The 25,782-nt window shown below is 35.6% G+C and overlaps 1 protein-coding gene across 3 annotated transcripts in view; it reads left to right on the top strand.

Annotated features, from left to right (window-relative positions):
• The window catches only part of LOC108732702 (zinc finger protein rotund-like), a 166,144-nt gene that overhangs the window by 125,301 nt on the left and 15,061 nt on the right, over positions 1-25,782 (top strand). The window contains exon 1 of one of the 3 annotated variants that reach the window (XM_018463662.2): positions 18,615-19,849. The exons of the other annotated variants lie outside the window; for them this stretch is intronic. Coding sequence (XP_018319164.1) covers positions 19,076-19,849 — 774 coding nt within the window. The 5' untranslated portion in view covers positions 18,615-19,075. Of the gene's footprint in view, positions 1-18,614; positions 19,850-25,782 lie in introns of those variants that run through there. 3 annotated transcript variants of the gene reach the window in all.

Below are 25,782 nucleotides of genomic sequence, written 5' to 3'. Positions count from 1 at the left end.
CTGCGCCCTCTTACAAAATGAAAGCCTATTCTGGCTTATTGTGGTTCCAAAGCAAGCGGACTGCGTTGACAATTAAAATAAGTTCTGCGCCCTTTTGCAACAGTTTTTTGGTTTCAAAGTAAGCGAATCGCATTGAAGATAAAAACAGCCGCTGCGCCCTTTAATAAAAATGAAAGCGTGTTCTAACTTGCTTTAGTTGCAAAACAAACGAATCGCGTTGACAATTATTAAACCAAACGCTGCGCCCTTTTGCAGCAAAGGCAGCGCCCACTGTTTCGTTTTGGTTGTAAAGCTTTGATAATTGAAACAAAATTTGCGCCCAGAGAATAATAATTAAACTGCAAACGTTCTAAAGGAAATCACTATGCAAATATTTCCTGCTAATTCATTTAATTTCACATCGATATCATTAGCAGGTAATTGTTGAGATAATGAAATCGAAAAACCTTAATCTCATTTAACGACAAGCGACTTCTGGGAAATAAACATCACGTTTATTTATAGCAAAAACATATTTTCATTTATAAAAAATAAGGTAAATTCCCCCTGTATACTGATAATTAACTAATTGCGCTCGTTCGAAAAGAAAAAGTATCTTTTGTTAAACCAATGGAAAAACGGTTTATACCGCATGTGTATGTACCTACCTAACATATGTTAACGATCGTGAATAAAGAAAAGAAAGTCGCTTTATTAATTTCTAAGTTCCTGCATGTCAAATTTGTTAATTAAAAACTTCAAAGATACCATTACCTATAGAATCGCGTTCGCGCTCGAGTGAATATTTAAAATCAATCGCTTTATCGAACTAGATAATATGCGAGCATTCACTCTATTCCTCTATTAGGTACACCCATTGGCCGCTGAATGATAATTAGAAGACCTCTTTTGTCTCTACTTATCGCAGATTCATAGAAACAACAACCATACATTGTTTCACGGTGCAATTCAAACAATTGCTTATCACATTGTCAAATTATTAATTATAACACTTGTAAATGCTTTGCCTTGCACCTATTCAATCAGCAAATAACCTTAAAATTAAAGTGTAACCGATTCATTTTGAAAATCTAAGAAGTCTGTTAAAAACAGCTCCGTCCTTTTTACCAGCAAAGAAAATATACCATGACCTTTTAATGACTATCAGACAGACGAATCGCGTTGACAAATAAAACAAAAGCTCGCCCTTTTGCAACAAAGGGGATGGGCTCTGGTTAATTTTGTTTCAATCTCAAACGAATTTCGCTAACAATTGAACGCTACCCCATTCTGCAACAAGAAGAGCATCCTGGTTATTTTTGTTTCTAAATTAAACGAATCGCGTAAACAATTAAAAACAGTTATATCTTTTCGCAACAAAGAAAGAGGTCTCTGATTTATTTTGGTTGCAAATCAATTGCAGTAGTCATCTAGTCGTGTAAGTGGTAGTAAAGTAGTAACAGGTCGAGAGCTATTTACCTTTCTAAAATTTGAACCCGTTATTTTATACGTACCTGTACGAACTCAAAGAAATTCTACATACTACATATTACTCGATTAAAACTTGCCACGTTGCCGACTATTCTTGTTTATATTAATCATTTATTAATTATTTAAATACGTCGAGTAGGTTTTAGATTTCAAATAACGTAATAAAGTACACATTTGCAAACAAATAGACTAACAGAAGTCAGATTAATCTATTAAAGTTATCACAGTACTTAGGATAGGTTAGATTGGCCGCCATATTGCCAGAATGGCGGATGTTCATTGCTACTGATCCTTAACTGAAACTTCGTTACAAGTCTTCAGTATCAGGTTATATTTTACACCGTTATATAAGGGAGTAGCTATTAGATTATTATTCTAAATTGGTCGTTTCGATAAAGTTACTATTATTAATCTATATATCAATCCCAAGGGAATAATAGAGTAATGTTTCATATTATTGTTCATCTAGGTTAGTTTTACCGCCATATTAGTAAAATGACTACTGTAATGGGCCATTGTCAACCTTCAAAGCTTCAACTGTCTACAAACTACATTAATTATTATCTATATTATAGTAGTCACTTTACTAATATGGCGGCAAAACTAACCTAGACGAACCATGATATAAAGTATTCCTCTATTATTTGCTTAGAAATGATATATGCGTTCATAACCTAATTGTGTGTCTAATACTGAACACTTCTTACGATGTTTCAGTTAGGGATCAGCAGCAATGAACTTCCTAATTTTAGTCGCCATTCGGTCAATATGGCGGTCAATCCAACCTTTTTCAAGTACTGTAAAAAATTTAATTGATCAAACTATCCAAACTGAAAGGAAGAAATANAATTTCGCTAACAATTGAACGCTACCCCATTCTGCAACAAGAAGAGCATCCTGGTTATTTTTGTTTCTAAATTAAACGAATCGCGTAAACAATTAAAAACAGTTATATCTTTTCGCAACAAAGAAAGAGCACTCTAATTTGTTTTGGTTGCAAATCAAGCGAATTTCGTTGACATGCAGAACAAAAGCTCGCCCTTTTGCAACAAAGAGGATGGGCTCTGATTAATTTTGTTTCAATCTCAAACGAATTTCGCTAACAATTGAACGCTACCCCATTCTGCAACAAGAAGAGCATCCTGGTTATTTTTGTTTCTAAATTAAACGAATCGCGTAAACAATTAAAAACAGTTATATCTTTTCGCAACAAAGAAAGAGCACTCTAATTTCATTTGGTTGCAAATCAAGCGAATTTCGTTGACATATAAAACAAAAGCTCGCCCTTTTGCAACAAAGAGGATGGGCTCTGGTTAATTTTGTTTCAATCTCAAACGAATCGCGTTAACAATTGAAAGCTACCCCGCTCTGCAACAAAAAAAGGAGTCCTGGTTATTTTCGTTTCTAAATCAAACAAAGAAATAATACAGAAAATTGACTCTAATTTGTTTTGTTTGCAAAGCTTTGACAACGAAGTGCTATTTATTGGTTGTGAATAATAATAGTAATAATAGTGATGATGACAATTGAAAGTGATATTATGTAAGGTTCATCGAGAATAATGAAGAGGTTGGTGCAAGTCAAAGTAGTTCAGACGTGCTCATTATTATTTACACGTGGGCAATCGATATCTTTGAACGATTACAGACCGCGTTGCAATATAATACTAATAATTCTGTCAACACAGACTGCAACACGCGAAAGGGATGATAGGTTTTAGAGCGAACCCCATACCGCGATTATTTCCCGTAACAATGGGACTAGGGACCGCGTAACGTCAAAGGGTTGGCCCTTCATTGTGTCGATTTTACCCTCCGAAGAACCACATTTGAGAGACTTATAATAGTAGGTACCTGATTTCACAAAATTTCTAAAACATCTTCGGATTTTACATTTTTTACTTTACTTCACCGACTTGTCATCGTCCAGCATTGTGTATCTATATAGATAATCAAAAGGTCAATTGACTTTAGTAACCGCATTCTATTCGACCTTTAGTATCAGCCGCCATCGCCCCAGAGATAGACCCATATTCGGAAATGCTCTTGATTATTGATTAAAAAGTAAAAAAAGAACAGAATCAAGGTTTCTTATCAGACAATTAATGTAATCGATTCGTTCGTGTATTTCAGTAATGACCAGGGTCACTCTTTTTAACCTTGCGTAGTCGTCATGGCCGGCGATCGCCATGGCACCCTCTGTTTCCAGACCAACAATTTTCGTAGTGCCTCACGAGAGCATCGTCCTTTTATTGATTAAATTTAACGGTGAATTATTTATCGGAGAGTGGCCATGGACGCTTCAGCCATTTCGGAAACTATTTATTATTTATTCCGAGCTCTTATCAAAACGACGAACTCGCCTTCCGAAATCATGTGTCGTTCTGCATGTAATGGTGAACCCTTTTCAAATTTTCTGATGGTTAAGGTTAACCTTTTTCTCGAATGACACGTTACTATATATATAATGTTCAAATAATTGACATTTAAAAGACTTCTGCTACTAAAAATACTAGTAGTAGTTCTTGTTCTTTTTAATATTGTAGATTGAGCTGAACGTTTTTCCAATCACTCGACTCTTTGTAAAAATAAAGTATAAGATTTTTCCCTCATCAGTTTTACGATACGGTGTTTAAAAATAAAATAATTGTCGAATAGAAATGAGTCATGTAGCATGTTGCAACAAAATGTTCGCCCATTTGCAGCAAAGAAAATTCAATCAGTTTGCACATGTTTATTACAACTTAAAAGTTAATGCTACTTTTGTTTTAAATGTTAACGTGATTCATCTGTTTTGCAACCAAAACAAATCATCGTGCACTTTCTTTGTTGCATAAGGGCATAGCTTTTGTTGTAATTGCCAACGCGATTCGTTTGACGTGAAAACAAAACTAAACAGAGCTCCCATTGTTTGTTGCAAAAGGGCGAGCTTTTGTTTCAATTGTTAACGCGATTCATATAATTTGCAGTCAAAACAAATCATAGTTCACCTTACTACTATAACAGGTGAGATAGCACTTTTCTTATTGCAAATGGGCGCAACCTTAATCTACTTTGCAACCAAAACAAATCAAAAAACCTTTTTTTATTACAAATGGGCGGAACTTTTGAGTCAATTGTTAAAATTAGCCAATTGTGTCGCTTACTTCGTTGCAAGTAGGCGAAGCTTTTGATCTGCTTTTGTTTGCAACAAAGAAAGCATTCAGCTGTTGTTCATTGCCCTTAATTATTACGAATTGTATCTAAATACTGCAATTGAAAAACTTCCTACATAGAATTCAATAGATCATACAAGTAAGAAACGACAATGACCATAATGGTGTGGAATTTACTTTAATTTTATTTGAACAAGAATCTTTACTGAATTATAAACTGTTAACAGAAGCAGTTTCGTTGTTCTATGGAACACAACAAACAGAACCGTCCTAAAAAAAAGGTGTTAATGGTCTATAAAAGCGTAGGATATGCTGCTTTTTTGTGCCCGGACCACTTGATTTCTATACGCAAAAAATACGCATGCTTATCCAAAACAAAACAAAAAAAAGTCGGCGTGGCACGAGTGCCTTTTTTTTCTTTTTTTTTTTTTCGAAACTAAAAAATCGCGTTACCAAAAATTTTTTGCTTTGCCGTCTGTTCTGTACGAAATCCTTAGCCTGATATTCCTACCTGTTACACATAATAAGTTTTTTATTCTGGATCTCCTCGGTGAATACCCTGAACATAGGCCCTCTTTCTATATTTAGTACTATATATATAAAAAGAAAAAAACTGCGTATTTTTTCGTGTAGATATAAACTTTTGGTAAAAAAAGCTAAGACGATTATTATTTATTTACCATTGACAAATTTACTTAAAAAAATGTTTCTTTTGTTAAATATTACTCCACAAGTACTTAACTTTTCTCTTCGTGTATGCAAACAAATACTTCAGCTATACCTGGCTTTATAAGTACCTATCTAATCCTAGATTATTTATACCACCTCCGTATATTTTTTTAAATGTAAAATCCGTTCTTTTAGCCTTGTAATAAGCATCACGTCAAGTATTTACATCTACGGTAGGTACCAGCAAAAATTATTATTATTATTATTACTTTACGTATTAATAAAAAAAAATACAACAAAATCTGTGATGTAATAAGTTGTTTTGCGAAAATAACGTAATTGACGTTATTGAATTGCGATTTTAATTTTGTTCAATCCATAATGTTATGGTGAATCAGTTTGCAATAATTTATTATCTGCCACAAGATATTGTATGCACTATACAATATATAAAATACGTATAAATCATTTATAAAATGTTTGGGGTGGGGAATCGCCCGTGGGTTTTATTTTTTTATAGAAAAACAAGTAAATTATATACGTACCTAATATATAATCTGTTACAATTTAATAACTTTTGAAAACCGTTTTCAGACGTAGTACCACGAATATTATTTTTGTGTTTCTCATAAAATGATAAAATAAAAACAGAGTGGTATGTTCGCTTCTGTTTACGTTGATTACGTACTTAAATTGGAATTATATATCTACATAGATTAATATTTAATAGTCGTAGGTTGGTAGGACACATTTTTAGGCATGAAGGCCCAGTTAGAGACATTACTGTTCACAAGTAGTTAAGGATGTGGGATGTTTTAGTTTTAGGGAAATGCGAAGATTAGCTCAGGATATGAAAGAGTGGAGGTGCGTGTCCAACCAGTCTTAGGACTGACGACCGTGTGACCTTTCCAGGGTCAAAGGTGCTTTTAGTCTACTATATCTACACGTCGTGATTTTCCAAATTTCAACTGGCACATACCAATGACATAATCGTTCAAAATACATGATGCGTTTACAATAATAAACAATATACTTAACTATTAATGACTGAAAATAATTTTAAATTCAGACAGGTAATTAAGTTTCATACAGGGTGTTTCAACCTATTTTACCGCGAAATAGAATGATGAATTACTAAACTGTTTCGATTTTTTTTTTTTTCGAAAATTTTGATAAATGTATTAAGGTTTACAACGTTTTGTAATTATAAAGTTATCTTCAACTTCAGATTAAAATATATGAAACATGATTCGTTTCTTGAAGGATCTTATTAAACATGATCCACGAAATTTTTCAATGAATGTATTTTTTGAATTTTCAAAATTCGTTATTATTCATACGTAGCTATAGTTTAATAGCACTAGGAATAGTTTAGAACAGGCTACGAATTAAAACTGGACGTGCTTAAGTCTTATAGTAATTGCTGTTGCCAGATATGTAATGTCATTTGAATGTGTTCGTTTACGTAAATGTATTATGTACACACGTATATATATTTATATATCTTTATAAAGGTAAATCTGCGAGGCGATAATTATTCTTTAATAAATATCAAGGTCAACTTCTTGAGGTTTGTAGGCAAAGCACTGGTTGTTTGAAGTCAAATGTAAAAATGAAAAGAATAAATTACATAACTAGTCGATTTTGCATGTCTATAATCTATACACTATTGGCAAATTTAAAAAAACTCAATATAGGGACACTCCATGTCGTGCAATCCTCAAAGTGTCATATAGGAAGGAATTTTATACATTTATTTGAAAATAAAATTACTTTAATGTAATATTAAACTTAGTCAACAATTTATTTAACAATTTCATCTTAGCTAATGGATAAAAAACAGTTTATTTACCTACCTAGCCTACCTTACTATATAGGTAGGGAACGTAGAAAATGGCAGGATGAGTGAAAATGGCAAGCCGCCTCACCGCCCTGCATTAATTATTTCTTCGTTATCTTGATTATTGGTTCTCTACTCTATTTAAACCGAACTAATTGGCCTACCAACCCAGTAAATAAGTAGTTAAATAAATAATTTAGATATAGATACAATAAAATAGTATAAGTTCAATCAAAGAAATTTTAAATTTTATGTTCGGTGAAGTTTTTGCCTTACCCGTATATGTTTATACGTATAATATCGCGGAGATAAAAGATATTAGATAGTAAGAATCAAATTATTCAATTAAAAGTCGTGTTTATGTCTCTAACAGAGTAATTTACCAGCATATAACTTTATAGTAAAATATATGATCTTGTTATTGAAAACGAGGAACCCTATTTAAAGTTTGCCCCTTTCGTATTTTTTAGATTATTCATTTAATTTCCTTAGGAATGTTTACCTTCAAATGGATTAAAAACTCTCTAGCCTAGCACAATTACTTGTTGACTCTATAAATACGTAAAATCAAGTGATTTTTTCCACATGTCTCTGTTATGATTTTCTACAAATGAAACAACTAGCAGTGAAATTGTTTTAAATAGAAGATTCATAATTCTTTTTAGTAGTTATTCCCCTTCCAAGTACTCCTTTTTGAGCGTTTTATAACAACTTATTCATAAAAGTTTTTTATCTTACAAATTCATTAATTTTTATTTTGATTTCTGTCCTTTGTAATATTTTTTATTCCTCCAATTTGAGCTTTCCTTGAGTGATAATAGTCTCATTTGCCTCTTTCTCGAAACACATAGTGAAAAACTGTCCAGTTTGTACTCCAATAATAGAAAGAAACCTAGCAAAAAACTGGTATGTTTACATTTTTTTCCGCAAAAAACTTCTTGCACAAGTCCGGCAGCGCACATAGAAGGTAGGAAGTTGTCCGACGAAGCCTTGCATAAAAAGTAGCACGTGACTCTCCTTCCGAGGGTCCACGATCCAGCATCCGCCAAAAAAAGTTCGTTACAATATGGACTTCCGAAGAGAGGAGAAACCAAGAAAAAAAAACATTTAACGGAAAAAACCGTCCCTTCTTGCACCTTGACTGTCCTCTTTCATGACAATTCTAAAAAATACAAAACAACCCTCCGCATGCACATGACCCCTGGTCAACCCTCCTCGCTTTCATCGTGACGTAAGTCTTCGTCCCCGGGTTTTTTGTCGCATTCAAATCTGGGTCTATTCAAAAATTTGACCAGTTCTACACTCGTCCGAGCGAAACAATGGGCCTGGTTCAGTCGCGCGGTACGCACCACCCCACTGGGCCGGAGGGCTGACGTCGAACGCGGGGAGACCCACAACACCATGAATTTGCAGCGTTTTCATCACATAAGTAAGACTACCGAATCTAACAAGTTCGCTGTAATATAATTGCGATACGATCACATACCTGCCTACTACATACGTATGTGCATACATATAGGCAACGACTACTTGATTTGCATGCTGCTCCGTGAGAAAAAACGTCTGTCATTTACTACGTGCTAGTACTAAGCCGACGTGATTTTGGTACGTTGAGTGTATGCTAAAGGAACGATTAGTCTTAATCACCCTGGAGCTACCCAAGTTGTGATTTTTTAACCCTGTTTACGCCGTATTTGACGTATTAAAATAAAAAATCGATTAGCCTAATGGGGGACGATTTTTGAAATTCAAATGCAATTTCCATCGCTCTACCCTTTCTCACATCCAATACTGTTTAATATTAAGTATCTACCTACCCAAATAATGTGGTACTGGTTCGTATAGGTAAACATTAGATCTTGTTAACCATTTCACCCCTTTTAACCAGATTAGTATGATTAGGTACTTGGCTAGTTCGTAAACTTGCTGGACAGTATACAAACTGCCCAAACATCTGGTTTTACCTCACTTTTATGAAACACCTGACGACATTCACCTACCTAAGTCCTAGTTAATATAAATGCTATCTAAGTTTGTTTGTTATCATTTCACGTCATAATTACTCAACCGATTATCATGAAATTTTGTACACCTATTGTCAAGGATGCAGAAAAGGACATAAGGTACCTTTTATCCAGGAAAAATGTACTGTTCCCGAGGGATAGAGAAATTAGTTTCATGTGGTCGTCGATGATCTTCGAAGTGTATTCAGGATATTCACGCTAGCAAAATTACGAGTAAAACCTAGTATCTTATCGTCCTAAGTATATCCGACAACCCAGACATTTGGATAATTTGTATACTATCCAGTTCAATTGAAAGTCTTATCCTAAAGTTGTCTCATTACCTTGAAGAAAATCGCAAACCAAAAAAAAATGCTTCAACAGTGTTCGATAAAACCTTGACATTGTAGGTTTCGGCTTATTGGGCCTTTATCAAGAATACTTATAGATTAAATACTTCATTTAATTAATATCTAATTTGATCTCTTGATAAAGCTCTCATAAACTGAAACACATGTCGAATTTTTATTAAATATTGTTGAAACATATTTGCAAATTTATTTTCTTCGCCACTAATTTTTTTTTTAAAATTTATCTTTGAATCGATTAATATTAAAACAACACGTTTATGTAGTGCATCGGTGGATTATAATTAATTCATTTTTTAGAACACCTACCTATGAAAGTCCTACTTTGTATTTATTGTAATGTTTGATGCGCTTTTTTATTGATGCCGATATAACGTAGAAAGGAGCATAAGAAACGAATTTTTAACGGTTATTAGCAACATTTAACAAAAACTCCGTTTAATCTAAACCGTCTATTGTTATATGCATTCAATGTTCATATAAATAATAAAGCAACAAAGTAGTAATAATAATGATAATTAAATGTGAGTTTATTCAAGCATTACATGTTATTGTTATGCCTAACCAGAAAAAAGTGAAAACTTTTGTGTCAAGTAATACCTACGAAAAATCGGACGTGTACACTTACGTCTCACAGGAATCAACAAACCAACAAAACAAATAGAGACTGCGCGTTCCAAATCCGGCGATATTTTCACTGTAGCAATTGAAAATATCGGTTGTAATTCCCGATTAATAAGATTGTACATTAACTAATGCCAAAAAAAAAAAGAAGTGACTGATTTTCGGTATCTAGGAAGTCAGATAAGTCAGGACGGAAGGAGTAGTGAGGATATAAAGCAAAGGATAGCGCAGGGTCGAGTCGTCTTCAATAAAAAGAAGTCACTTTTTGCTAGCGAACGGTCAATTTAGAAATTTGAAAAAGATTGTTAAGTGTATATCTGCGCGTCGCTGTACGAGTGCGAAATATAGAGAATGGGTGCGGCGGAAAAGGAAATGTTAAAAGTGTTTCGAAATAATAAATGTTACAGGCAGCGAATGACAGATGTAATAGAAAGGATAGGAGAACGTGAGGGCTCTATGGCAGTCAATAAGAAGTAAGACACCTTCGCAGGCATGAAGGTCTAGTCAGAGGCATATTAGTGGCAGAAACGGGAGTTAGAAGGGGTAATAGGTAGACCTACATTAGATTACTGTTCGCAAATAGTTAAGGATGTGGGTTGTTTCAGTTTTCAAGATTATCTTGCGATAGGACCAGTCTTAGGACTGACGACCTTATGATAATGAAAGTGTAATCGGCAATGGTGTCCTTCCGCCAAAATTTTGAATGGGTTCAACCAGTTATGCGTTATAAATATTATATGTTTGTCCACGCCTGTGCCTCCACATCCTAATGAATGCAATCCGCTCATTGTTGACATATAAGCTTCCGTTCTTTATGCGTGGATTAAAAAATTCTATTAACTTTTTCCCCATTCGCTTCGGTCATGTTACGCCACTGCCATTTGATCGTGTTTTTTTTTTAATTTTATTTGGACCTGATTACTGACTTGACGCGTTTTTGTTTATTCTTAAGTACGTGTAGCTACATGATAGGTACAATAACAAAAAAAATTAGCCCCCCAGGGCTCCCTATGTGGCCCCTGTACGTCCCCTCTACCCGTACAATTATAATAATTTTCATTCGTAGGAAAAAATTATATTTTAAATCTACGAGACGCTAACACGCTAACTTTATTTTAGCCTGGCTGAGGTTATTCACCTTTCTTATGAGAGGGTCCCGTGAAAATTCGGGAAACTAAGCAGGAAGTTTTTACTGCTTCCTCCATTACTAACGAAAGGGATGAAGGGAAAAAAGGAAAATTGAGGAAATAGCAGAAGGTTTTGGTTCGATAATTTTTTTTTGTACATTGGGTGGATTCATCAGGACGCTATGTTTTGACAATCTAACAGAAAAAAAAATGTCTTCACGTTTCAGTTAATTAAAATTATTGACGATATCAATTAAATCGAAAGGGCAATTATTTAATTAGTACTCGTAACCTTATAAAACCGATAAATGTTTTGTGTTCAATTCTTATATTAATTTTGTTGACGNTGTCTAAAGGAGAAAGTTTATTTAAACCAATCAAATCATTCATAATTAAGCCTAGAAGAAGCCCCTAAAAGACACCTTCACTAATCTTAAATATTCATGGGTATGTAAAATGTAAATTACGTAGTTATTGTTCTGTTAAAGCGCGGCGCTGTACGGGTGCAAAACATGGACGGTGGGCGCTGCGGAAAAGAAAAGGTTAGAAGCGTTCGAAATGTTTTGACGCTTTCCTTAGGTTTGTTTAATATTATATTACATAGTTTTCTATAAATAAAAACAAGTATCAGCATTCGACAGAAACCTGGTGGTACAGATATCGTTTCGCTTGAAGGTTCCCGACTTCTTCAGATTAATTGAATACAAAAACAATAGAAAGAAACAGAGAAAATCTAAAACGAAAGGAAAATTTTATAGATAAGTGCTTATATATAAATTTACGTACAGTTTAAGAGAGTTCTTTATTTGGGCTTAACGGTTTCGGTACTAATCCTGGGTCACAGCTCCGAAGCACGAATGCCTACCTCTCTTCAGATAAATTAAGAGAAAAATGTTTTTTAACATAATTAACATTAAAAGCTTTTAAACGTTCTACAGTTGGTAATTCGTGAACATTATTTAAATAAATATATAAATTAACAACGAAATTACTTTCAAAAATTTATTTTATCGTAATGGTGACTGCAAATATAAAATTAAACTTAAAAAGATGTTTTAATCTTGAAGATGTCTAATAGATATTTAATCTTTGGCCTTTATCTAGTAAAATTATATTATCATCTTGTCTATTATTATTTTCTGAGCCACAGGGTTTTTCATACTGATAGTCCCAAGTATCCCTGTTAAATTTCCCAGCCAACTGCGAACCCGAAAGGGCATTTATTTAAATAAAAGATAATACAGTTACGAAGAGCGATGTACATGTTGTTATTTAACTAGATGAGTCTGTCCAAATTTGGACCTTATACTTGATGCATGGTATATTTTCAACAATTTTATTATTGAATTCGCGAACGGTTAATTTAAAAATTCGAAAAAGGTTGTTAAAGGTGTATGTTTGGAGCACGGCGTTTTACGGGTGCGAAACATGGACAGTGGGCGCGGCGGAATAGAAAAGGTTAGAAGCGTTCGAAATGTGGTGTTATAGGCGGATGATGAGGATATCGTGGGTAGAAAAGGTTAGAAATAAAGAGATATTGGAAAGAATAGAACAGAGGACTCTATGGCAGTCAATAAAAAATTGGCGAGATAGGTCTAGTCAGGCATGAAGGTCTAGTAAGAGACATATTAGAGTCAGAAACAGGAGTTAAGAGGGGTAGAGGTAGACCTAGATTAGATTACTGTTCGTAAATAGTTAAAGATGTGGACTGTTCTAGTTTTAGGGAAATGCGAAGTTTAGCTCAGGATAGGAAAGAGTGGAGATACGTGTCCAACCAGCCTTAGGTCTGGCGACCTTATGATGATGATGAATTTTATTATCTATGCTTTAAACGTTAAATACAACCAATTATAAACCCGAATATAAACCCCGCCCGCCTAAAAAATTGTTATTTACAGAAACAGTGCCTGGACCTAGAGTATGGAGTTGATTAGTTCTTCAAAGGGTGTTTAAAGAGTATTAAAAACAAAAAGTTCTGTGTTAATGAGCCGCTATTCGCCCTGTATCTAAAAATATTTAAGTAGGTACATGTTTGTTTGTTGAGTAATCAGTTCAAAAGCCAAAAATTTCTAGTAATTCATTTTCCACGCTGGTACGTGTACAAAAGGGGTTACTATTCTCAGAAGCCGGTCATCCAGCCCTTAAACTGTAAAATTTCGAACGTAAATGCCGATTAGAAACGGTAAAGTGCAACATTCAGATCGGGTAGGTTTTCGAAGAACGACCGTTCGGTTTTAATAGGAGCAAAAAATAGTAGGTAACGTGAACAAAAAAAAAATGTGTCAATAACTTTCAAATTACTCTCTTTCGTGTTATTTCGGGAATGATCTTGTGTTATGCCGCCGTGCCGTGTCTCTAGTCTCATTGATGCACCGTTATGTACGTTTCCAATCTTATGCCGTGCAGATAAATATAATACGTGGGTAGTACACAGGCAATCGTCAAAATATTCTACTCAAAAACAGTAGCGGCTATTGTAATGACGTAGGTAAAGAGCTTAGAGGGTTTTGTCATGTTTGTAACAGCCTTAATATATGATATAAATGCCTAAGTGAAGAGCTACTGTCATGGCTGCCGCATCTCTGCCGGCGTAAACAGGTTGTCATAACAACGGCGAATTTCTAAGCCTTGTGCTGTCCATAATACATTAATAGTACATAAACAATCGTCAAGATATTCTACCCAAAAACAGTGGCGACTATTGAAGTGAAGAGGGTAAAGACCTTAGAGGGTTTTGTCATGTTTGTAACAGCTTTAATATATGATATAAATGCCTAAGTGAAGAGCTACTGTCATGGCTGCCGCAACTCTGCCAGCGTAAATTGATTGCTATAAAAACGGCGAATTTCTAAGCCCTGTGCTGTCCATATTACATTGATAGTATATACACAATCGTTAAAACATTCTACTCAAAAACAGTGACGGCTATTGAAATGACGTAGGTAAAGAGCTAAGGAGGTTTTCCCATGTTTGTAAGAACCTTAATATATGATATAAATGCCTAAGTGAAGAGCTACTGTCATGGCTGCCGCATCTCCACCAGCGTAAACAGGTTGCCATACGCAACGACGAATTTCTAAGCCTTGTGCTGCCTACCTGTCACCGAATGAGGACGAGATCGCCAATCTACTGCACCTGTATGACCATTGTGTGTCTATGTCATACATATCGAAAAAAAAAAAAAGGATATCCAGGAACATACTGTCCCTAATTTTCGAGCCGCCACTGATCAGAAGAATCAGCCGCTTTTCTCAACATGCAATAATACCGACATTGTATATTTTTAGATCGTTTACAGTCCAAAATACACATCAATGGTCCCGTCGAGAACAAAAACATAACTTATGTTGCAAAACAGTTTTTTAAAGACCACAGTGACCATTTCGCCACACGCAGTGGCTTCTTCAGGTGAATGAAATACTAATGTATAGAGGTATAAAAACTAAAACTAAATTAAGGATAGAATGTCTAAAGGAGAAAGTTTATTTAAACCAATCAAATCATTCATAATTAAGCCTAGAAGAAGCCCCTAAAAGACACCTTCACTAATCTTAAATATTCATGGGTATGTAAAATGTAAATTACGTAGTTATTGTTCTGTTAAAGCGCGGCGCTGTACGGGTGCAAAACATGGACGGTGGGCGCTGCGGAAAAGAAAAGGTTAGAAGCGTTCGAAATGTGGTGTTACAGGCGAATGATGAGGATACCGTGGATAGAGAAGGTTAGAAATGGAGAGGTATTAGAAAGAATAGGAGAACAGAGGACTCTCTATGGAAGTCTATAAGAAATAGGCGAGATAGGTTGGTAGGACACCTTCTCAGGCATGAAGTTCTAGCCAGAGTTATATTAAAGGCAGACTTAGATTAGATTACTGTTCTCAAATATTTAAGGATGTGGGTTGTTCTAGTTTTGAGGAAATGCAAAGATTATCTCAAGATAGGAAAGAGTGGAGGTGCGTGTCCAACCAGTCTTAGGACTGACGACCTTACGATGATGATAAGTTAAACTTGTTTTCAACGTTTTTCTTGATAGTCCTTCATCCTGTCTTTAAAACATCAACCTGGTTAGCTATAAATTCAGAAAAGTCACGTATTGAAAATTTCCAATTGGATTTAGTAGATAATTGAATTATTATCTTTAGTGTGTTTAGTTGATTTACAGTTGATAATAATTTATTAAAATATAGATAAGTAGGTACCTATAACGCGTTACTCTTTTAAACGCTAATCGTAAAATAAAAAATACGTTTCGGTAGGTGTAACAACACAAGAAAGGAATTTGAAGTACAATATCGTTTTATGATAGCAGACTGGGGTATATTATGTAGGTGTATATGTACGTATATTGAAAGGAATTGAGTAACAATAAAAATAAAATTTGGTAATAAACGAGACTTACCCCTTTCATATTATTCCGTTCGTGGACCTAATTTCGTTCGGCATTTCTCCCTGTTCGACAATAATACTTAAAATTTCGGTGTAGCTGTTACCTAACGTTTCGTAAATATTTACTCAATTTTACGACCATTTTATAGACGCGGAAGTTTTTTTGACAGATCTTCTTGAGCACAGATCCCAGCTTCTGTGACGATTTCGTGTGTCAATAAACTCATAAAATTGTCGGAAAGATCCCGATCGTGTTTGGTGGCGGCATTTTTTTTTTCTTTTCTTTTCTACCCCAGTGCTTCTTTTCGGCGAGTAATAATTTAAGGGAAAATAATAATAAGTAACAAAAAAAAACGGAGGCTGATAGTAAAAGAACCCTTTCGTAGACGGGCGGCAAGCGTTTTAAAACGTTATTGTACAATAAAAGTTACACAACTATGTGCACCCCCGTCCTAAATGTATTCGATGAGTTGTTTTTAAATAAGGTGTAATAAAAATGGTTTTTACGTGTTTCGCATTTAACTTTCCAAGGGGAGCTCTTTAAAGAAATTAATGATAGATAGATGAACTTATTAATTAGAAATAAAAGGTGTACATATTTTCATCATTATAAAATCTTTAACTCGAAAACACGCACCTCGAACCAATTTTCTCGAAAGCCTACCCCTCTTAACTCCTGTCTCTGCTTCGTATGGATGCCTTCATTTCGATAAAGCTCCATATTCTTTCAAATACTCCCTCGTTTCTATCTACGGTATTTTTAAAATTCCCCTATATAACACCACATCTCGAGAAGAAAATATGTAGGACTGGAAGTCTAACTGCCCTAATAGGACTCAAAAAGGAACATTTGGTCAGACCAGATCAGGAATAATGCCTGACAGGGTGAATTGTAGAGGTCCGACCAGATTGATCCAATATAGACATACAGGGCTTGTCTGAAATAAATAGAGAGTAAAGAAGCATAGCATGGTCAAGGGACAAAACAATTTGTAACAAGTTACAATTTGAAGCCGGCCCTGGGCGGGAATTGGCAACGTATGCAGTAATAGCAGTAACAATTAATCAACTATACCGATGAAAAATGTAAAAAGTGAGGGTTGTGAAACAACTGATAAAGTAAATATCAACAGATTATTACTACGTTACTACATATAATAATCTTTAAATTCCCATTGCGATAACAATTAATTAAATAACTACTTTATTCTTCACTCATAGTATGCAGTATCGTTGAAAGTACACCTCGACATTGTTTTAGGAAAACAAATACAATAGAGATAGATACATAGATGCTGCAACTGATGCATTGCGACGATCTAATGTAGTATTTGTCTGCGTGATCCCACCAGGGCCGGACTGATACGTTTTTCGCGAAAACGGAGGATTTTCGGACCTCGAAACATTTAAATACTGAATTTTCTTGTTTACGTGTTACGTCCTCCAAGTTTGCTACTTATTTCAGAAACATCCTGGATACGACACAAGTCAGTATATCCTTCAGGATTAGTAATAGGATTTCGATTCGCAATTTATAATTTGAGTTAAACTTGTATCATTCGAAGACAACTTAATGAAAGTTAGTTTTTCTCGGTTTTACTTGATCTCACCATTCTAACATTTCCATTTCCATATTTCACACCCATACGGAGTCGACCTCTAAAAATACCCATTAAATATTACCGAATTTTTATTTTATTTTGCAAGGGGTTGTTCCTTTATTTTTAATCACCCAGATTAAAGCGATATTGTTATTGGGGTAAACTAGACAAAGGAAAAAACAAATGCGAATCGTGTGCTCTTTCGATTGCTTTTTCCGAGTCCGGGAAAATCTGCGTGCGGAACTTGTGGCGTAGAGTTGCGTCGGAGACCATCGTGAGAGGAATGCAAAGGGATAGAGAAAAACGTCGTTTTACGCACGCACAGCGATATCGACGCGAAATAAATTTCCTTGGGAGACGCTCAGAACGGCGTCGCAAAGTTTTTGGTTACCGGAGGTCAGTTCTAGCAATAAATTCTCTCTCCCGGACCGCGATAAAAAAGCCGCTTTTTATGGAAATACTTCAACTTCAACCTTTCTCCGTCGAAACGTCTCCCGTATGTGCGTACGTGTGTCTGTGTAAGCCGCTATAAACCTGTTGTGCATAAATTTGCCTATTAAATTAATATAACGAGTAACAACGCAGAGTAGGCTGCGGCGGTGACAAACTATCTGTACTACGAACAATCGAATGTGCCGCACGCTTGGATCGTTTTGCATTATTAAAAAGTGCTGATAGAAAAATGCGTTTAACAAACAGTAATAATTACGAAGGTTATTACGCATTCGCGTTGCTCTGATTTGCTTTTGTTTTGCGTACGTCTTCAACGCCACCTCGGACTGAACGCGTATATTATGTAATGTATGCCCCCTCCAGTGACAGGGCCGCCCCACCACCGAGCGGCACAGCACACCGCGATGGGATGCTGATCCAAAACTTTTTCCTAATCTTTCGCAGCTAGTATAGTTTTTGCTATCCAAACGAGCGCCGCTTTTTTTATTGCTCATTTGTTTCTTCTCGTTTTTGTTTTGATTTTTTACGGAAACGCAGTCCGGCATGCTATTTTACCATACGACCGGCCCCGTTCACGTGTTTTATCCGAGTTGTTGTTGCTGTCTTTTCAAAAAAAACGAAACAAACGATTTTTATTATCGCCCGTTGACTTTAGAATGTTTAATAAGGAAAACAAATTAAATTAAATATACGAAATTCTTATGAGGTATTAGAACGAAGAAAAATTTTATACGAGAACAGAGTTNGTTTAAGAGAGTTCTTTATTTGGGCTTAACGGTTTCGGTACTAATCCTGGGTCACAGCTCCGAAGCACGAATGCCTACCTCTCTTCAGATAAATTAAGAGAAAAATGTTTTTTAACATAATTAACATTAAAAGCTTTTAAACGTTCTACAGTTGGTAATTCGTGAACATTATTTAAATAAATAAATAAATAAATAATCGAAACAGTTACGAATTTCGTATATTAACGAGTTAGTGTTGAACAAGAAGAAGTGTGATATTTAGAGACTAAGGATAAAAAAAAATTTAATTGAACCAGTGATTTTTGGAGAACAAGAAAAATAAGATTAAGTGTGCTGCACGAAAATAATAGTCCACTCGTACACCGGTTACATGTCAGTGTCTTTGTGTCTTCGACGTTTCGCACAACACAACCTAGAGACCATCTTCAGACACGAGTTGATCATCGTGCGTAAGTCCACCTAAAAAAAAAAAAGAAGTTTCACAGTTGTTTCTGTGTTTTCGTGTTTCTGTGTTACCAAAAAGAAAAGTTTCATTCCTCGAGCACTTTATGTTCCTCCATTTCATTCATTGAGAGAACATCCTGGAGGGTCGCGTGGAGTACAGGACGGGGGGGTTGGACTTCCAACCCGCCCCAATGCATCTGGACAACACCACCGATTACTCGCATCTCCAGAGATCGATAGACACCCTCCGGAGTCTTGGCGATCGACTTAGCGAACGTAATGTCGACCTTCGACTTAACCTCCACAACAATGACCTCCGTCAAGACACCAGAAGCTTCTTCGATCGATCTCATTTCGAAAGGAACGGTTTCAACTTCGAAAGGTCATGTTTGGGCATGGACAGAATGGACAGGATGGATCGACCAAACCCACCGGTCGTGGACCGACCCATAAGCCTGGAAAGGATCATGACGGACAGGAACCATCTGGGCGAGAACCACCAACAGAGGTCCCTGAACGATCAAAGACCTTTGCCGGAACACCACCGTCCTGTCTCGTACAACGACTCCCGAGGGATGGGTTTAGACCGTAACCTGGGACTGGAGAGGAACCTGACGATAGAAAGGATAAATTTGGAGCGATCCCTTGCCCAAAATGCCGAAAGGGCACTGGCCGAAAGGAACCTAAACCACATGGATCGGCTCAATCTCGACAGGGATATCAACCACCACGAAAGGTTGAACGGTGCCGAAAGACTCAGGTCCGGACTTGACGTGAGGGGGATGAACGGGGATGTGCGGCCGAATATGGCGGGTGAAAAATATCGCGAATATAAATCGCATCTGGACGGGTTAAGGAACATGGACAATGCAAGAACGGGAGAGGGGAAGGTGGATGAAGAAAGGGGTAACACATCGTCGCCGTCCACGCCGGTCTCAGTCGGGGAAGCGTTCCACGAAGAGAAGGTAGGATTTTTGGGGAACGTTGGGGTTCGTATAGGAAAATGTTGTTTCGGGTATTGCCGAAATCAGATTTTAGGGTTTTACTAAATGCCAAAATCCAAACAAAAACGTTACGAATTACAATTTCCCAAAATGAGTATCGTGTGCAATTTTTACTCGGAGACAACTTCAAGTTAACTCTTGAAAAAATAACTCATTCTCTTCCAATAGTACAAATTGAGGAAATATTTATCCTTTTAATTGAAACATTTCAAATCGTTTAAATGGATTATTTCAGCTATCTGACTCTCGTAGAGATTTTATCAATTGTATGGTAACATGTTTTTGAAGGACTACTTTTTACTCGGTTTTTTTTGTCGTCCTAACGACTTTTTTTTTGTGTATTGTTTGAATAAATGAAAGAGCTCTCGATAAAGTGTATTGAAATAACGAAAAACATTATTATTAATAGCCGCGCTTCATAGAAACGAACTGAGTACCTACAAGTAGTTAACATTTTCGAGGTTTATAAATTTCGGTATGTTATCAACATTATTATTATTGGTTGATAAATACAGCAGTGTCTTTAATTACTTGGTTATCGAGTACGTTACATAAATTTATAAGATCGTTGTGCATATTTAGATGATAATTACTTACTTCTGGTGTTAAAATCACCCGTAGGATTAAATTTTGCCGTGCCCAGCGCTTTCGCCAATTATTTTAGGGCAAGACGTTCGTAGGTAACGTACGTCTACCTAAATTAATTATTCTCATACTCGAAAAAGGCTCGATTATCGATTCTGTCAAAGAGGAGTTAGTCGTAAACAAAAAGGAAGCGGTAGAGACAAAACAGTATTGTATGACAATAAAAAAAAGTAAAACAAAAATACTGGTTGCAAAGGAAGAAAAAGTAGAGAAAGAGCGAATGTAAAGGTAGGAGACGAAAAATTAGAAGAAGTGGCCGATTTTAGGTAGCTAGGAAGTCAGATAAGTCAGGACGGAAGGAACAGTAAGGATATAAAGCAGAGGATAGCGCAGTCATTTCTATGCTCGCGAACGATTAATTTAGAAATTCGAAAAAGATTGTTAAAGGTGTATGTTTGTACGGGTGCGAAACATAGACGGTGAGCGCTGCGGAAAAGGAAAGGTTAGAAGCGTTCGAAATGTGGTGTTACATTCGAATGATGAGGATACTGTGGATAGAGAAGGTTAGAAATGAAGAGGTATTAGAAAGAATAGGAGAACAGAGGACTCTATGGAAGTCAATAAAAAACAGGCCAGATAGGTTGGTAGGATACCTTCTCAGGCATGAAGGTCTAGTCAGAGACATATTAGAGGCAGAAACAGGAGTTAAAAGGAGTAGAGGTAGGAAAATTAATTCAGAATAGGTAAGAGTGGAGGTGCGTGTCCAGCCAGTCTTAGAAGGACTGACGACTTTATAATGACGTTGATGATTCTCTTCGTGTTATTATTAGAGTATCCATCTAAAGTTCATCAATTTATCGACTATATGGAGAAAACTTCAAAATAAATTGCGATCTTGAAGCGCAAAGCAGGTAAATAGTGTGTTGCAGTTAAAAACGTCTTTCCGTGACAGCAATTAATTGATATGCAACAAATTTTACCGATAATAACCAACACCATTGCTACGTTTAATCGAACGTTTAAAATGTAAATTTTCATTTATTTGCGTAATATTCTTGGAAAACAATGGAAAACTTACATACCTACATACAAAAACTTGTACGTCCTGAAATTTTTCCTTTCTTGAAGAAATCGTTAGTGTTACATCAATCGCCATTTTCACAGAATGTTCTGCTACATGCAATCATCATCTTTTGAAAAATGCGACGTGGTATTGAATATACCTTCAACCTTATTTTCGTATAGATAATAAAATGTTCTAACTCTAATAAATGTTATTGAAACCATTTGGATCCACAAGAAATGTAAAGAAGAAAAAATGACGACATCTTTGATTCAACACCAAAAATTCTCGACACTGTTGCAGGTACATGTATTGACGAATGATTGGCATTTGATTTTTTTACGAATTTCTCTTTGCGAACAAGACGCAAGTAAATTGTTCGTTTATAAATGTCTTTCTATATTCCTACACGTACGTGCGAGTGAAATAATGTAATAGCGTTTTAAAAACTTTGAATAATTATCATCTTGTGCACAGCAAGTAGAAGACGAGCGCTAAAAAATTTACTTTCATTAGTCATCCAAGTTGGCCGGAGCCCACAACAGACAGAGTCGACACCTGAGGTCAAGATCAATATAATGTTAGCAAGGCAAACCTCTTTTCTTAGGTTGTCCATATTTATTATTTATTCAACATCAATTTCGGTTAGGTGTGTGGAATATTTTTGCTATATCTGATTAGACAGAATAAGTATTGCAAACCAAGCTAGCCATGGATACCAGTGGCGTAACCAGAAAAGATAACCAAATTAATCTTCATATACTTAGGAATAGACATACGTAGTCTATTGGTTATAAGTTTCAATGTCTACATAAATGTTACAATAATACGTTTCTATTGACCCTCGTATGTTTTCAGTCAAATGTGGTGTCTTCCATAACAAACAAAAAAATAAAAAAAGAATATCGTCTCGCTTCGATTGTTCTTAATGGACTTGTTGAATGCCCCCCGTATGTATTAAATCATCGCCGATCTCTTAAATCAAGCTTGCGCTGCACCACTTGTAAACACACACATAGACGGTCCTAGATACACACACACACACACACACACACACACGTATATGCCTACAGGCTACTATAGAATTGTATTACGCTGTGTTTCGACACCGGCAACAAGGAACTTGAGAATGGGAACCTATTAATGGCTACGTCACCTGTCCAAGCTCTTTTCTAACGTCTGTACAAGGTCAAACGTGCCCCAAAAAATTAAAACGGATTGCGATTCCAGCAACAACTTTTAAAACTAAATAGCTCACTGTGCGCAGCTAGCATCACATCAATCAGGAAGCACAATGCCAACGCAAAATTTAAGAAAAAATTTAAATATAATGTGTTTGTTTTAATTAATTTCGTTTTTGTTTTATTAAATAATTAATTACAGAACTGTTAAGTTGTCTTCCGTCTGCATTTGCTATTTTGCGAAGTGCCTCCTTGGTTGGCTTGTGCAAGGGTTTAGGTTAAGACAGTATTTATAATTGGCATATGTAAAAGATTGTATAGACCAGAGGTTTCCCTAATTGGCATACGGACCGTCAACAATCGATTTGGATAAGTTCAGCTAGTCCTTCGTATAAGGACGTTTCCGTAATAACTAGTAAACTTTAGAGTTTCGTTAAGTAATAAAACAATTTGTAAGAAAACTATACGATGTTCCAATCCGAAGCCGGCCCTGGGCGTGAATTGGCATAGTATAGAGAAATTGCGATAACTACATCGATGAAAAATGTAAACGGTGACGGTTGTGGAACAACTAATTAAGTAAACATCAACACCTTGCTACTAGATAACAATTAATTAAATAACTAGTTTATTCACCGCTGATAGTATGCAGTACTATTTAAAGTACACCTCGACATGGTATTTAAATCACAAATACAAAAGAAATACTCCTAAAACACGTATGCTGCAGCTGATGGAATGCGGCATTGCAATGTCATGTTTCCTCGATCCTTACCAGGGTCGGACTGCACTTTCAAATACGTTTTTCTCGAAAACGGTTGACATCCGAACAATTTAACATTTACTTAATTTTTTTATTTTATAGTGCTCTATCACCTTCTTGTTTCAGAAACACCCTGTATAGTATCTCTTACCATTACGGATTGCGAACCTACAAAATTTTAATGTTTTCTTTCACCAAAATCTTATAAAGTATCGAATTTCGACACGCTACTTACTATCATTCATTTACTTAACACGATTGTTTGTAATAATGTTTTCGCGGTCAGAACGTCACTTGGCGTCCTTGAGTTTCAGTTCGCAATTCTTTTTTTTCCGTTAAAGATGTTTATTGGCGTTAATTACTGTTTTCGGAACTAATTTAACGTGCTGTAAACCTATTAATCATTATTAAAAGTGCTGTAAATCAAAAACAGTTAATAAATTAAAACGTTGCTGTTGAAAGGGACACCCTGTACATTTGTGTTTATTAATCAAATTAGGGCAAATTTCTTATAAAAGTAAGACACTAAGATCGCCGAACATGAAATTACACATTTCTTTGGCGAGTTTTTAGTTGCTTTTATTGTATGAAAATAAATAAAAGTAAAACAAAAATACCGGTATGCAAGGGAAAAAAAGTAGGGAAATAGCGAATATAAAGAAAGGAGTCGAAGGATTAGATGAAGTGGCTAATTTTAGGTATCTAGGAAGTCACATAAGTCAGGACGGAAGGAGTAGTAGGGATATAAAGCAGAGGATAGCGCAAGATCGCAAGAAGTCACTTCTATACTCGCGCGCGATTAATTTAAAAATTTGAAAAAGATTGTTAAAGGTGTATGTTCGGAGCACGGCGCTGTACGGGTGCGAAACATAGACAGTGAGCGCTGCGGAAAAGAATAAGTTAGAAGCGTTCGAAAAGTGGTGTTACAGGCGAATGATGAGGATACCGTGGATAGAGAAGGTTAGAAATGAAGAGAAATTTGAATGAATAGGAGAACAGAGGACTCTACGGAAGTAAATAGGCGAGATAGGTTAGTAGGACACCTTCTCAGGCATGAAGGTCTAATCAGAGACATATTAGAGGCAGAAACAGGAGTTAGGAGGGGTAGAGGTAGACCTAGATTAGATTACTCTTCGCAAATAGTTAAGGATGTAGGATGTTCTAATTTTAGGGAAATTCAAAGATGAGCTCAGGATAGGAATGAGTAAAGGTGCTTGTCCAACCAGTCTGAAGACTGACGACCTTATGATGATGATGCTCGTAAAAGCTTAATTTAGAAATACGGAAAAGCTTGTTAAAGATTTGTCTTGAGCGCGGCGTTGTACGGGTGCGAAACATGGACGATGTGCGCGAAGAGATCACTGTGGAAGGCAATAAGAAATAGGCGACAGATTAGACAATTTTAGTTGAAATATACGAAAGCTAATGTAAATGTATTGCAATACGATTTAATGTATTCTAGAGAAATTATTTTACAATTGGTGGCAGAAATATAGAGATGGCATGTTATGAACAAATGTATGGAGTGGGTCACCCTGTATATTTTTACCTACTTAATATAAAAGGTAAATTCCTCCTGTAATTTTATTTAAGGTGGAGTTCGTTTGTGTAATAGTTTAACGTTCCTTAAGCCGGCCCTGTTTTATTGATGAAGAGGTAACAGTTCATGTGTAAAATTGACCTTCTTGTACAATTACTCGGTGGTTATGCAGCGTTTTGCGGTTTTTAATTCTAATTATGATTATTACAAGATTTAGCAATGCGCGAAGGCGCTGCTGGAATAATAAAAGTTAAAATATCAAGTACAATTAGTTATTGTTTTTTTTTTTTTACGGACTCGACGTTAATAGTGTTTCCGAAGGGCATTTTTTTGCTGCGGCCGTTGTATCAAGTTAGTTAATAGGGCGTAAATGTTCAAAAATTTTCGATCAACCGCAACAGTACGTGTTCAAGAAAAATTCAACTTTTTCAACGCTATGCGAACCTTTACCTAGTAAAATTGATTTCGTTTTTGTTTTTCAATTGTTTTGTTTACTTTTCAACATTTAAATTCGACTTTTTAAAGATAATACACTAGATAATAGCCTACTATTTTCACATCAACGTATAATTAACTGAAAACAAACTTTTTTAATTTTATTTTCATTATTATTTTGAAATATAAAAAAAGGTTTATCGTAGGTAAATGATATTCATTTACTTCGAATAAATTCTCTGGAAGTAAAGTATTTTTTTTTACAAATAATTAACCAACTTTGAACTAGAATGTCTTTTATCCGAGTTGTTGTTGCTGTCTTTTCAA

Source organism: Agrilus planipennis, unplaced genomic scaffold (genome assembly GCF_000699045.2).
Source record: "Agrilus planipennis isolate EAB-ADULT unplaced genomic scaffold, Apla_2.0 scaffold6, whole genome shotgun sequence".
Lineage (NCBI taxonomy): Eukaryota > Metazoa > Arthropoda > Insecta > Coleoptera > Buprestidae > Agrilus > Agrilus planipennis.
The sequence above is the reverse complement of the archived record's forward strand: the minus strand, read 5'-3'. Positions and strand labels throughout refer to the sequence as shown.